This window comes from Columba livia, chromosome 2 (assembly GCF_036013475.1).
Source record: "Columba livia isolate bColLiv1 breed racing homer chromosome 2, bColLiv1.pat.W.v2, whole genome shotgun sequence".
Lineage (NCBI taxonomy): Eukaryota > Metazoa > Chordata > Aves > Columbiformes > Columbidae > Columba > Columba livia.
In genome coordinates, this window is record NC_088603.1 from 7,904,741 (window position 1) to 7,920,248 (window position 15,508).

At 42.5% G+C, this 15,508-nt stretch overlaps 1 protein-coding gene across 17 annotated transcripts in view; it reads right to left on the bottom strand.

Moving 5' to 3' along the window:
* The window catches only part of KMT2C (lysine methyltransferase 2C), a 204,705-nt gene that overhangs the window by 24,643 nt on the left and 164,554 nt on the right, over window positions 1-15,508 (bottom strand). For all 17 annotated transcript variants that reach the window (XM_065050408.1, XM_065050407.1, XM_065050411.1 and 14 more), the window contains 11 exons: window positions 15,246-15,383; window positions 15,049-15,081; window positions 14,846-14,965; window positions 12,661-12,799; window positions 11,952-12,166; window positions 11,771-11,844; window positions 8,331-8,513; window positions 5,822-7,699; window positions 4,486-4,811; window positions 2,098-3,920; window positions 667-778 (listed from right to left, as the gene is read on the bottom strand). In XM_065050408.1, coding sequence (XP_064906480.1) covers window positions 667-778; window positions 2,098-3,920; window positions 4,486-4,811; window positions 5,822-7,699; window positions 8,331-8,513; window positions 11,771-11,844; window positions 11,952-12,166; window positions 12,661-12,799; window positions 14,846-14,965; window positions 15,049-15,081; window positions 15,246-15,383 — 5,041 coding nt within the window. The remainder of the gene's footprint in view (window positions 1-666; window positions 779-2,097; window positions 3,921-4,485; window positions 4,812-5,821; window positions 7,700-8,330; window positions 8,514-11,770; window positions 11,845-11,951; window positions 12,167-12,660; window positions 12,800-14,845; window positions 14,966-15,048; window positions 15,082-15,245; window positions 15,384-15,508) is intronic.

A 15,508-nucleotide genomic window follows, 5' to 3' on the forward strand; every position in this document is an offset into this window, starting at 1 on the left:
GAGAATACTAATTCTCATTTGATGCTACAACATTTCGCCGTTGGTTGAAACTATTGCATTTTACACTTGGCAAAGAGATTAAATATGACGTACTGTGCTACAACAGTGAAGATATACAAAAAAACCCCCACCAAAATGGATTTGAATTTTATATATAATGATACAAAATAATAAATGAGAGATTTAACAGATTTAGATATCATGGTGAAGCCTGCACTGTTCATAGCTCCTTTTGTCCTCAGAACAGATTTAAGAAAGGATGAAACTTCCATTACTTGGGCTAAATCTTAATTGTAGTTCACATTAAATGATATGCTGCAATGTGAGATTAATGGTTACATCGCCATCAAGACTTTTCAAACACAATGCACAGGAAATAAGTGGAAAAACAAGAAAAGCATCAGCAGTGAAGCCATGCTGACTCTTCTGACTGATGACATTACAACTGGAACACAAGTCTCCTTAGTTTTATAAAAAAATATATAGTTTCCACAGCCACATTGGTTTTATTCTTCGGAGGTCATTTTGTATTAGCATGGCCTACGAACTACGACAAAAATATCTTTTCCCACTTTGCAATTTTCCATTTCCAGTGCAGTTTCCCTTAGCTCTATCATTTCCTTTTACATTTTGTAGCCCTAACAAACGGTGTCAAGCGTTGCGTACCTGTTCATAACCATTGGTGGCATCCCCATGTTACTCTGTGCCATGACTTTGTTGATCCCCTTTAGAGCCACCATTTTTGCTTTCATTATGGGATCAGTAATTGCATCAAAGTCTATAAAAGAAAAACAGTAAAAGTGTATTACATGGCTGAACATCACATGTTATTAACTGGAACTGACTTATTTAGATCTAGTCCATGCATCAACCATCGGTAAAACAACATCACCGCATTACTATTTCACACTACTTGTCTTCTCCACTTCAAAATTCATGGTTAATATGTAGTTTCCTATATCCCCAAAGGAAAATTAATCCAGCAGCAACTGTTCTTCTCAGCCATGACATGCAAAGAAAAAAGCAGGTCAATCTGAGAAGGGCTCTAAACCAAACTTGGCCTATGACCCAACAGGTTAATAAATTCTATTTAGAGGTTTAAGAATCAGGAAGACGAGTTGTTTCTGTGAGTTCGGTTGGCAAAACCGACACAGCACCACTAATGTACAAAGAAAACCTGTTCAGTGGCTCTGTAATTACCGGTAGCACTACAGCCAGAAGCCACATACAGCACCTGAAAAGACTATTAAGATGGAGAACTTGGCCTCTTTCCTGCCGTCTCTCCCGGGATAAATGGGATTACAGAACGGCTGAGGTTGGGAGGGATCTCTGGAGGGCACTGCACCCCCCTGGGGTGGCTACAGCACGTCCTGGCCACACCACAAATGATGAACTGTGATTTAGGGGGCAGGTTAGATTTCTATCTTGAACCAACAGCCTTGATGGCCAGTGAAGTCACAAATAACACATTTCTAAAAATTTCCTTTTTCATTAATAACAAATAATAGTGATGGTCTTGATCTGAATGCTCAAACTGCTATGTTACATTAAACTGGATATTATTTCAAACTCTTTGAGTATGTGATATTATTGGTGATATTTCTGCGTCACAGCTGCATTGTGAGTTAGTAACACAGCTTTTACTAATTCTTTTCCTTAAGAAAAACTAACACTGAAAAAAATGTAATAAACCAACCATAAACAGAAAATTGCTAGATCAAACATCAAAAGGTCAGCTAATGCACTTGATCATCTAATTTCATTTACAAAGGGTGCATTTAGTCCACAACACATATGAGAAATCGAAGTATAAAGAGAATATGTGACAGAATTGATGCCAGAAAAATTAGCAGTAACACAGTTACCCTGATCCTGGTAAAACCAACAGCAGCCTTGCCACAAGGGTTCAACATTTCACCTACATCCTCCATTTCCAGACCCCCAATGTACGACTAGACAAGCTGGTTTTTGTTATGCCACCTTCAAGCTCCAAGTATCTACCTGTTTCCTTCAGTGCTATGGATTATTTAGCTATTTATTGTTGTGTTTTTATACAACTAACTGGGACACACACACACCAGTAGATCAGCCACATACCAATATTGGGGAAAAAGGGCTCCGAGCGTTGGCGAATCATGGCTTGCATCTGTCGCTGCTGCTGCTGCTCCTGTCGCTCCTGATCCAAAAGGTCCTGCAGAAGAAGCGGCTGTTCCTCCAGCAGAAGCGGTCGCTCTCGATTTTGTTGCTGAGCTAATGGTTGAGGGAGCATCATCTGTTGGGGCCCAGATATGCCACTAGGGCCGGGACGATTTGTTACAGCCACAGTTTGATTAGACGTCTGTCCCGTCCCAAAGTTATGATTAGCTGTCTGACCCTGAATAAATCCTGCATTGGGTGACCCTTGAGAAAAATTATGGTTTATCCGTGGAACCATGGCCAAATTGGAATTTAAAGTGTTCTCCAAGATCTGTCCGCCAGGTGTCATGAGTGTTTGTGGAATACCTGGTGCGTGGTTTATTTGTGGTGTTGGCAAAGACTGAGATGGAGATCCCAGAGTCGTCGCTTCGGCGTTATCGGAGCTTTCATTAGCCAGCAAACTGGAGAGGACTGGTGTGGACCCAGAAATACTGCAGGAACTTACTGCTCCTTGGACAGGCAGTGGAGCAGATCCCTGAGCATCTGGACTGGGCACAGTTACTTCTTGACTAGGAACAGCAGTAGTTTTATCAGGGAATTCTGGGTTAGCAGCCTGCACGGGAGCCTTTTCTCCATCCTTCAGCTCCACTTCAGCAGCCTGTTGAGCACTTGTGGATTCAGCATTTCCCTCACTTTTTTCATTTTCATTCTTCTTTTCCTCCTGAGTGTTTGGGGAAAGTACTTCTGTTTTAATTTCATTTGTTGCAGCAGATTTCTTCTGTGGAGACTGGGTCTCAGAAGGGGAAACAGTTTTATCACTTTGTTCTTTCTGTTTTGGTTCCTCTGTCTTGCCCTGGATATCTAGTTTGTCATCAATAGGGACACTAAGATCTAGTTCTTCATTAAACATTCCTTTCTTATCCCCCACATCAAGGTCTGGGTCTGTGTATGCAATTATATCGAATTCCCCAGATCTTAGAAGATCATCAAGGTGAGGATCATTGGTTTCCAAATTATCTAAAGTGTCCAGTTCATCTCCTTTTCCATCCTCTGAGTCTAGATTCAAATTTTCCAGATCCTCGTCATCTAAATCCTTGACTTCCACCCCCTCAAGGTCTTTCACATCCAAATCCTTTACAGCAGGATCATCAGGATCCAGCTTTTCTTCTAGACCATCACTTGGCTGGTTGGGAATCTGCAAATTTGCAGATTCATCACTTGGTGCAGACGTAGACAAAGGTGGTCCTGGGAACGCATCAGCAACTGGTGGGTGACTTAGAGAACGTATTACAAGTGCAGGTGGGTTGTCAGGATTGATTTGATCCTGCTGGGATTGTGACATGTGCTCCAAACTCGTCGACATCTGCAACTGGTTAGGTAGAGCTTGCGAATTATGTCTCAGTGGTTCTGCCTGTCTGGGGCCCGGGAACTCCTGCCTGGGTATGAACCCCGTGTGTCGCTGGTGTTGTGCTGCTGCATCCATCACGTTTGGAGTGGAAGGATTAAAAGGCAGCCTTGGCCTCCCGTCAGGAGCTCTGTGCCGCAACTCGATAAACGCCTGACCCAAGATGTTGTGCTGCTGAACTGGAATTCCCTGCGGAGGAAAATGTTGAGAGATCCCAGACGCGTTGTTCATTTGCGGGTTGCTCACTGGCCGAGGCATGTCAATAGACAGAGATCTTCTGAGCTGCGGGGGAACTCCCGGGCGTTGCATCGGCTGCTGAGGACCCAGGAAACGTTCTTGGCCGGATGGTGGACCATGGCCACCTCCTGGAAACCCATATCTGAAATCAAATATGAAAGACTAAATCATCTTTGGTTTTTTTTTTGGTCTCAGGACTGCCTAGTCTAGCATATCTGACTAAATAGCTATTCACCAAAATGCTTTACATGATGCATTCATTAAGATATTTACATAAATATTTTGAATAATTACGCTTACATTTAAATGAGCTTTATGACTACAATAAAATAATTGCTTTAATTATGTTTAATAAACAACCTGTTTTCAATTCCAGTAATAATAATAATGGATGGAAAACACTGACATTAAGAACTATCTTCATAAATAAACTACATGTTAATGCAACTCAGTGTAAAAAAAATAATATTGTGTGGATTTACAAGCTACTGAAATAAAACCAAAATACTGAAAAAGATTAATCCTGAGATGCAATGTACGTCAATACTGGCATTCATTTTACACCACAGCATTCACAGTAAAAATGGCACAGGCAGAAGTTGATGTTTGATAACATATACATTATAAATGAAACCAAGAATACTATAATTTCTGTAAATGTAGAACTACCTTGTAATATTCTGGGTTTAGGAGAAGAAAGAGCTTACCTAAGGCCATGAGGTCTCATCCCCATGGTGTTCATATCACCTGGAAACTGGGGCCTGTTGAACTGCCCATCAGCGGGAAACGGTCCACGTTGGTCTTTTGGGTACACGGCGAACCTCGGTCCACCCGGAGGGACAACAGAGGACCGAATATTCCCAGGGTACGGAGGAGGAGGGCGGTTAAAAATTTGATTTAAGTTGTCTTGCTGCCAATGCTGAAGAGGAGCTGCATGAGCAGGAGCTGCTGCCTCCTGCAAGGCTTTTTCCTGACGAACCGCGTTCTTCTTCTGCTGCTGTTGCTGTAGAATAATTTCGCGTAATTTCTGGCGCTGTTTTAAAAAGAAAAAAAATCATGGTGCTTGACACTGCAGTTGACGTATTTTGAAGTGTTACACTCCGCTAGGTTAAGCCTTTTGGAGGAAAGAACCTATGGTAATCAACTCATAAATTAGAAGAAGGATCAAATGGTGCAAGATGCTGGTAACGCAACTTAATCTCCAGACCTTTTGTGAAAGTGTACAGTGTAAACCCATTTTACCAATTAACATATAAGCAACCCTTTTCCTTTTTCTATTCCAATAATGCAGGCCCTTTTATCACAGGAAGAAAGTGCATTCTGAGGCAGAAAGGTGACTAGAGGCCCACTGAATTAAATTCAGCAAGAGGATTACATGAAAGCTGCAGAATTTACCCTGACTCTGTGTAATAAATCTTATAAATTTTTCCCAATATATCCACTTCCCATCGCTGCTTCCAAACAAAAGACTGAGCAGTTTTCCACAAGCTGAATGGAATTCTGTGTCTCAGGAAGAGCTGTTTGCCAAACCTCACTGGCAAAAGCCTGGAGCGAACGTGCCTCCAGAAAAACAGTGACCAATAGTAAGATTCACCTCAACACATCAGCCAGCTGAAGAAACGAGATGTGTATTCTGAGATCTTTGCCTCTACTCCCATTTTCAGGCAGTGAACAAATCACTGACAATCAGTTCTATATCTCATCTATTATAACATAAAATTGTCCTTTCAAGGTGTTTTTTTCTCACACTGTAAATAAAAGAGCTATTACAGACCAACCATCTGTATCTTCAATGGCTTCAAAGAAGGTCTTTGCTTCCTTTTCAAATCTTCTCCTCCAAACTCCTTAAAAGTACTGATGTTTCTATAGTCTATATTTTGTGGTTCTATTCAGGAGGACCAAATTAAAATACTAAGTGAATGAAGATAATTCTACATTATATAGCTGTGTTTAATGGCAAGGAACTTCAAATATTAACAAGAATCGGAGAAATTCTTCTACTTACGAAATTTTTATACCATTGGAATTAAACATTATTCTCACCTGCCTTAACTTCTCAGTATCTGCTTGAGACATATTCATGGTGTTCTGCGTATCCGTAACTCCTGCAGTGGGTGCCGGGCCAGGAACTTGTGAAACTTTGGGAAACTGTTGTCCTTGAGAACTCATTGGAGAATTTGCAGATGCATTGAAGCTGCCCTCCGATCCAGGCCGTGGCTGTTCAGCAGCGTCATGGGCCAGCTGAGCAGTTCCAAAGGATTCTGGCTGAGGTCTCGGAGTCATGGGTGGTTGATCATACGGGTCACGTGCTGGAGCACTTGGGCCATGGCTGAATGAATCTGTAACTGCGGGTCCTGGGGGTCTGGGAGTCTGAGAACACGGGTCTGATGGCCTGACAAAAGTGCCCTGCAACCTGCTCTGTGGTGCCTGCAGGAAAGGATCTCTACTTGGCATCAGTCCTGGTCTTGTCATTGCAGGCCTGTTAAAACTCTCTGGAATCCCTGGCCTTGGAGTTGCTGGTTGCTGAGCATAAGGATCATTAAGAACTGGCCTGGGTGTTCCAGGAGGTTGGGCGTATGGATCAGAATGTCTCTGATTTGCCGGGGACTGAGCAAATAAATCCGCTGGCTGAGCAGGTCTTGGTGTTGGTGGCTGCTGCATGTATGGATCAACCGCGGTGGGCCGAGGAGTTCCTGGAGGTTGGGCGTATGGATCAGCAACCGGGCGAGGAGTCCCGGGAGGCTGGGCATAAGGGTCCTGAGAAGCTGGCCTCGAAATGGGTCCAGACTGGGCGAAAGAATCGCTCTGTTGTCGCACTATCCGGGGCGGGTGGGCAAAAGGCTCCTTTATGGCAGGGTGGGGGGTGAGGGGAGGCTGGCTGTATGGATCGTTAGGCTGATTATGGGAGAAGTTGTCCACCGGCCTGGGTGTCAAAGGGGGCCTCTCGTAGGGATCGACAGCGACTCGCCTTGGTGTGGATGGCATCGAGGTGTAAGGATCTTGCGGGGACTGAGGTGGGCGCATCGGGGTTTTGAAAGGCCCAGGGCTGCCATCGACGGGAGTAGGAGTAGGAGCCAGCGGTGGCCGTGCGTACGCGTCGGCAGAAGTTACTCTCTGTCTTGGAAACGTCTCTGTCCTAGGTGCCGGCTTAGTGAACGGGTCGCTGCTCCCAGGAACCTTCCCCGACTGCTCCATAGCTATAGGCAACCTTGGGACCCCCAAGGGTTTGGAGAACTGCTCCGGTGCCATCACGGGCCTGGGTGTGTCTGGGGGCTTTGCATAGGGATCGCTGCTGCCTGGAGAGGAAGAACACGAGTCCCTGACGGGTGATGGCCTGCTCGCTGATGCTTCGGTGACCTGAGCGGGCCTAGAGACGGACGACTGCGGTGCACAGGGATCTAACGGCGCGATGGAACTCCTCCTAGCAAAGTTTTGGTTAATGGGTGCTGGTCTAGGCGTTCCCACCATTTTAGCATATGGATCCATCGGAGAAGGAGGCCTTGTGTTTGTGGAACCTGGAGAAAATATCTGTTGTGATGACGTCTGAGGAGTCTGAGACTGAGCCAGTGAATCGTGTACTGGGATTCGGGTCGGGGTAGGAGGTGGGGCTTGCGGTTTTAGGAACACATCGTCTGAGGATGCTGATGTAGGCGCAGCAGGTAGCTGCTGCTTCGTGAAGAGATCCTTATGGAATGTCTGTTGTGCAGGAGACATACTGCCATTGCCAGCCTGGGGCGTTAAGGGGCTCTGGATCCCGCTGCTCGGTGTATCTGAGCCAGACTGGTTCAGAAGCTGTTGTGAGCCAAACTGTTGCTGCTGCTGTTGTTGCTGCTGCTGTTGCTGCTGCTGCTCATTTTTCACTTGTTCAAGCTTCTGCGTGGCTTCTATTTTGGCTTGCTGCTTACTTTTTTGCCGCATTTGCTGTTTTAAATTATGAGGAAAAAGGTGACACTTGTAAGTCCAGCGTATGCAAAAATCTTTCTGATGACTGAATCTATAATTAAAACCTTAGGACACATCGAAGATCAATTATAAATAATTGTAAATTGCAAATTTAAAGGCAATGGGAGCAGAGAGCCTAGCTGTTTATAACGTTCGATTACCTTGACATGCACCTTGACTGCCTAGGAAGAAGCATTTCCCAGGCTGCCTAAAGAGCAGCGCTGCTTTCCACCCTCAGACTCAGATGAAAGGTTACTGACGGGAGGGAAATGGGCTCCCAGGGACAACCAGCCCAGTTTGAAGCAGCAGTCTGCAGGACAAGCGCACTGCTATATAGGGTACATAAAAAACCAAACTACGGCACTAGCCAGCCATACAGAGAAAGAACAACTTATTTTCATAATAGGCAGGATTTAAGAGTTTTAAAACAAAGTTTTCTAACATTTATAAGCAACATCTCTTCTGATAGCACCTATTTTCTTCCTACGCAGAATGGCTGACTTCATACTCTTCTACAAAGAAAGATGAAAATTGATTTTATTACAACAGATTCCAACAAAGCAATAAGAAGCTGGAAGAAAAATAACAAAACACTCTAAACGCAACACACCTGTCTGAATTTCCATTCCTGCTCATGTTCCGATTCCCTCTGTTTTAATGGATCTTTAAAGAGATCGGAGTCGATGCGTGAGCTAGGATCAATGCTATCCTGTTGCTGCTGCCTTTTCATGGAGTCATTTGACATCTGTACTTTATTGATGCGCAAAGCAGCTCTATTATCTCTGGCTTTTTGCTGGGAAAAGATTAAAAAAAATGCAGTTAGCCTTGTTTTCTTCTGCTAAGCGTGAACGCTGTATCTGTTATTCCTACAAAATCTACCACCAAATTATTTGTACAGCCTGTTTTAATCACACATGTGCTCGTGAAAACTCATTCATGCACTTTGAAAGGAAATCCAAACAGAACATACTTCACCTCTATAGAAACTTTGTGTTTAACATACATGAAAAGAACAAAGGAGTTACGAGCAGTAGAGATTTTCTATATATTAGTAATGTCTGTGCAGGGACTGTGCTGTGCCAAGGAGGCACGAATCCTACCAGTTTACCTTTCAAATCACATACTGGTGTGGTCTGCAATCTGAAGACATGAGCACAGTAGATGATGTTTCGATCAATAAAGGCCACTAATGTGGAGAACTTCAATGACAAGAAAAATACAGTCTACTCCATTAAATAGCCACTATAGATCTCAGTCTGTGTTAAGTTAGCAGTATAAACATAGGATATGGGCTTATGGATCAGGAAAAATTGGATGGAAGAACAGCAATTCCTCTTCAATGAGGCATTTTACAGCCATCCTGACACTTTAAAGCATCTAATGGAAGTTTCAAAGAGTCTGTTTTACCACCAATCTAGGATGTGATTCCTTTTCTGAATCAAACCCTCTGATCTTCTTTTTCACAATTTTATTTGCAGTTGTCAAGTAGAGGTTGCCTAGCAGAGAGGCTTTAATCCTTCCCCTCCAACAATGAAACAGTGACACGGATGAGAGCACCAGAGTCACAGCAGCAGAAAAATTAAGTGTCATTTTTCCCTGTAAGTGATGGGATTGTGCAAATAAAGAAAGTAAAAAGCCTACAGTGAACATTTACTAATGTTCTTCTGAATTTCATTTCTAAGGTAGCCTGTACTCATCCCCACAGAGTGTAAGTCCCTCAGGAGAGGAACCACAGCAGCTTCCTTGCAGGCACAATGGCAGGAACACCAGCAGCACCTGAATGGCAAGAGCACACGGACTGTGACTTTGCTGAGGAAATAACTGCTCCTTGCTCTGTACATACTCACGTGTGCATCCTCCTCCCAAACACAAAGCGAATTATTTTTGCAGTTGCTTTTTTGAATATCCATCGGGAAAATAGGACTGTGTTTGTTAATAGCAATGAAAAAGGAAAAAAATCAGTAAAGGAAATAATTGTGAAGTGATAAATGGACAGGGAACTGCTGGAGAGAGTCCAGCGCAGGGCAACAAAGATGCTGAAGGGAGTGGAGCATCTCCCGTGTGAGGAAAGGCTGAGGGAGCTGGGGCTCTGGAGCTGGACAAGAGGAGACTGAGGGGTGACCTCAGTAATGTTTACAGATATATAAAGGGTGAGTGTCAGGAGGATGAAGCCAGGCTCTTCTGAGTGACAACCAATGGTAGGACAAGGGGTAATGGATACAAACTGGAACACAAAAGGTTCCATTTAAATTTGAGAAGAAACTTCTTCTCAGTGAGGGTGGCAGAGCCTGGCCCAGGCTGCCCAGGGGGGTTGTGGAGTCTCCTTCTCTGCAGACATTCCAACCCGCCTGGACACCTTCCTGTGTAACCTCATCTGGGTGTTCCTGCTCCATGGGGGGATTGCACTGGATGAGCTTTCCAGGTCCCTCCCAATCCCTAATATTCTGTGATTCTGTGAAGAATGCCTGGATAAAAATCCACCCATGTAAGTGGATAGTATCTTATAAATACTACACAAAAGGAATCACCACCAAGATTAAATATAACATAAATAAGATGACATAGAGGCCTAAAGGTGCTGAAGTTACAGCCCTAAATAAAATGCAGAATAATGATGATGCCTCAGTGATACACAGAAGACAACAGAGAATTATTCTTTCAAATGGAAAGGAGTTCAGAAAGATCAACAACTCCACTTCTCACATTGAGTCTGGGGTAATGATTTATCCTCTACAAGTTGTCAGCTAGATAAGGGGATTTTTTAATTTGGACTGTAGGAGATCATGTTGGCACTGTTAAGTTCTGAGTCATCAACATATATGGGAATCAGATTTACTTACTAATGGGACTGTATTAAAGAAGTGTAGGTAGGGGGAGGTTAAGAGACTGAAAATATAACCCTGAAAATTCCACAGACATCTACAAAGTCTGAATGACCATCCAATTGTGTTTAGATAAGGTTCTTGGGGACATGGTTTAGTGTTAGAGTTGGGTTATGGTTGGGCTCGATGATCCTGAGGGTCTCTTCCAACTGAAACGATTCTATGATTCTGTTCTATGCTGTTGTGAAAACATGAAGAAAAGATAAGAACCAAGAGAGACTGGAGATGTGACAGGAAATGAAAGAAAAGGACATTTGCTAACAATAGCTGGGATGGTCAAAAAGAATGAATAATAAAGGTTCTGAGATTTGGATGTGAACAGGCTTCAACCAAGAGGTTTCAACAAAGCATAAGGACCACCCTCTGAATGGCAGAAGTTCTACTGAACGGAACCAATGACCATGTAACTCCAGATAGCTACAAATACGTCTGTTCACTTGACTCAGGTGCGAAGAAGGTAAATAAATGCTTTTGGAGAGAAATGCAGAGCCCTTTACATCTCCCACAACATGGAAAATATCAAAAGAGTTTCCACTTCCAAGTAACAGCAGAGAGTAAGTAGTGAAGTGGAACAGCAAGGCAAGAACACGGGAGGAGAAGAAAATGAGGAAAGTTGGGATGTGAGCACTGATGCCCCTGGAAATGTTGGTTCAACAGGTGAAAGACTTCAGCAACACTACTGGGGCAAAAAAGATGAGTGAGAGGGGAAGATGAGAGAGAGGGAAATCACATAATGATTTATTATCCTTCTGAAGAAGCTGATGAGCTCCTGTGCAGAAAGAGACAGAGCAAATCAGACTTGAGGCATAAATCGAATGTAGCAAAGAGGCTGTGGGAAATACAAAGGTTCTTGTCTCAGCTGATGTCTTCAGATGGCACAACACTAATCTAGTTTTGGCTAATCTTGGCTGAAAAGCCAAGAAAACAGGTAGAAATATTCAGAGTTGTAAGTTACAGAGGCATTCTTGGAGTAAGTGAACTTTCACCAACCCTAGAACTTCATTTATTTAAAAAAACACACACACACAAACGCCCCAAAACAAACAAAACCAGACCAAACCTCACACAAAACAAACAACAACATAAAACATCACCAAAAAGTGAAAACCTTATAAATGAACTATATTTTTGCTGGAAGTATGCAAATGTAGGTGGTAGTTGTTCTTACCACATAGGGAGCCCTCTCCTGGGAGCTCGCCTTCCTCCACAGTTTAGCAATCTGCTTCACTCTTGTAGCCCAGTCTGCAACCAGAAAAAATAAGTTAATGCACAAAGCTTTGGTAAGTCTATTTTCCATTCTTTCAAACCAAGATGCATACATTTCTACTTTTTTTCAGTAAATCGCTTACCTGGGAATTCTTCCTTTAGGTTCGGGAAGTTGATATTTGTATAGAGAACAGGTGCTACAGTTGCCATTTCACCCAAAGCTTCTTCCTTTTCCCACTTCAGGGTGCTTCTTTGAGCGTTGGACATCGTATCGCCTTCGCCTTCCAAAGGTGGAGCAGATGGTGCCCACGAGCTGTTCGGATCGCTTACCATTGGATTGAAAGCTGGATTCTTATCCCTGACAAATTAGAAAAGGGTTCTGTTTTGTAGATAGATTGCTCTCAATATTTAAAAATTTAAAGAAAAAGCAAAAGCAAAGTACTTAATTCCATTTGCTATTTCAGCAGTGAACAGGCTGCAAAAATGGCCTGAGGTTGCGCCAGGGGTTCAGATTGGGTATCAGGAAAAAATTCTTCATGGAGAGGGTTGTCAGGCATTGGAACAGGCTGCCCAGGGCAGTGGTGCAGTCACCATCCCTGGAGGGGTTTGAAAGGCATTTACACGAGGTTCTTAGGGACAGGGTTTAGTGACACTGTTAAGTTAGGGTTGGACTCGATGGTCCTGAGGGTCTTTTCCAACTGAAATGATTCTGCGATTCTATAACACGGATATTTTTGTAGAGTCTTTCAAGAACGAAGTAGTTCAATACCAACATCACGGTATTAAAAACACCACCACCACCTCACGGGATAGATGATAAACAGGTATTTTTTATTTCCCGCCTTGACTCACCTGGTGTCAGTGTATGGTTGCTGTGTAATGGGAGCAAAAGTGCCCAGGCCACCTCCAGCAGTCAAAGCCGTGTGAGGAAGATGAGGGTTTGGCCCAATCAGACCATTCATGAGGGGCACTCTCGGGAACGCGTTCTCTCCTGGAATAAAGAAGTTTAAATTCCTGTTTTAAAGGGTGATCACTTCTAAGGTAGAGGAGGAAGTTTTCAGTGAAAAATGATGTTTCATCTAATGAAAAATTAATGGCTTTAAAATGTTACAGTACTGAGCTTATATTTTTGGGAAAGATTTTAAAACAGTTTACACTGCTTCACTGCAAGCTTAAGGGATTCTTTTCTATGGTATCACATCCCTGTTTTTCTTGTCTGAGAAATCAGTTTTCCAAAACTTTGGCAGTAGGCCACACTATGGTACTGCCTTTCAAACTGAGGTGTAGTCATCAAGGTTAGTGGTCTGTCCTATTTGTTACACCCACATCCAAGCAGCAAACATGGAGAAGGCTGTTTCCAGTCCTTGCAGAACTATCATTAGTCACACGAATTAAACATCTCCTCTTCTGAGCATAGCACTGAAGTAAGCCTCGTTATCTACTAACTCCCTAATTTGTAGCCAATGAAACAGATAAATCTAGTCAAATGAGCATCAGCATTTTCTAATTCAATATCCAGCCTAGCACTGTGAAGACAAAATATTTTGTTTGATGACAATATTAGGCAAATGTGGAACAGGTAGGTTCATTCCAGCAGATGGTCTGTGCAGGTATTCCAACACAGAATTAACACTGGCCTTTGAAACTCTGTCAGTTCAGTAAAATTATAACTCTTGTCCAGGTATTTTCTTAAAAGCATAGAAGTAGCAGAGGAATGAGATGCATCTGTAGGATGACACGGTACCATTCTCTCATGCTACAGATGCATCTAATTCCTGTGCTACTTCTATGTCTTCTGATCTATAGGTTATATACATTACGCAGGATGCATCGTTTGGATGAAAGTAACTCCAAATTTAAGAGAAGGTGCTTTACGATAGCTGCTAAAGAGATCGAGAACGGTAACTGTGAAGGCCTGGCAAGCAGGATGGAGAGTCAGGCCTCTGGTGTGCACTGCAGGATCACGTCTTTGTGAGAAGAAAGCATTAATTTTATTTCAAATTGCTGAAACTTGATGCAAGCTTCCCCTTTACTGAAGTATTTATCTCACAGAAGCATGCAGATCATTACACTGTGACTTAACCAAATTATAAATCTAAAACTTCGTAATTATGGCAGCTCCCACACGGAGAAGCCAACCAAGCCTAACAGAGCTCAAATGCTGAATGAAGTTATCTCCAAGTACTCAAGTAACTGGGAAACAGGCAATGATATCTACATTATCTTTTATTTAAATCACCTCATTTTTGCTTTAAATTCCCTCCTTTCTGAGACTTTTTGAAGTCTTTCATCTTCATGGAAATTCATCCAACTGGGAAACCAATCATTTTTCTTCTTATGATTAATTCACTGGTGAAAGCAACTTGCATACTACTCTTTGTAGTACCAGTATAACATTATGGGCACTCTCTACGTGAACTCAGGGAAAATCCACTAGAGGTGATATATGATGAGAAAAGAGTGCATTTCATTATGCACATGCATACTGCTAAAAAAACCATCCTCTGCTGGTAAATAAAATATAATAAATCAATCTGCCCCTTACTTTCAATATAATATAATGCTGTATCAACTCATTGTAATTTTAGTAGTAACAAAGAAAGAAATATAATCTCCCAGATACATTTCAAAATTACTTAGCCTTCCTCTGTTATTTGGATGGGGCTAGTTAACATGTTAAACTGAATTCTTAAAGGAAATTAAGACTCAGTAAATCGCTTTTATACAACTCTTTCCTTACCCTTGAGGAGGTACTCGAAAGTAATTAAAGAGTAAAGTCTTTTAGAACACATGCTTTATCACAGACAAACTGCAAAAATATGAAAGCATCAGCTAAAATAAATACTTACATGCATGTTAATCACATACCCCCTTCAGAACAGTTTTAGAATAGTATTTCATTGCAAAAACGGCATTAACAATGGCAGATTCTACAAATTACCAACAGTAGGAAGTAAAGCACGTCCTACTTCCAAGTCAATATTTAAAGGAATTCCCTGACCAGGCTGCTGGTTTTCAAAGTATCAAAGGAACATACCCTGAGTGTGCAAAGGCATAAGTTGTGGTGGAGGTGGAGGCTGTGGCAAAGGAGCTGGTTGTGTGGTCACTGGACTTAACACAGCTGTGAACAAATCTTCAACATCCTTTCCTCCCAGCTCTGCAAAAAACAGCGTGCCTGAGTTGCCTGGCATGGTTTACAAACTATAGTTTACAAAAGACAACAAAGAGAAAAGCACGTACCTGGGATTTTGTACAATTTGCCAAGAATAGCACCTGGACAAAATAAAGACAACACAGAATGAGTAATCATCAAAAGATGCAATAAAATCTATTCCGCAACCAAGTCCAAACAGGTATGCTACAAAACAGATAGTACTTTGAGGTGGGGTTGGAGATAAGATTCCTACTTAAGTTTTCTAAAAGAACAAAAGAATTACCGTCTGTGACCATTTTGTCAAGTTCTGGACTAAGGATTCCATCCAGCTGTTCTTCAGTCAATGGCCGTGAGCTCTGGTTGACATTTGGCTGAGGCAGAGAAGAAGGATCATCAGAGATGGGACCAATGTCCAGTCCAGCTGAAGGGAGAAAGAATATTAAGTTAGACATAAAAAATAAAATAGATTGCTACAGAATAAAGAGCATAAAACAAAACTCTTCACTATTTCCCTCCAGTTTACTGTATTGTTTGTGGAATGTTAAT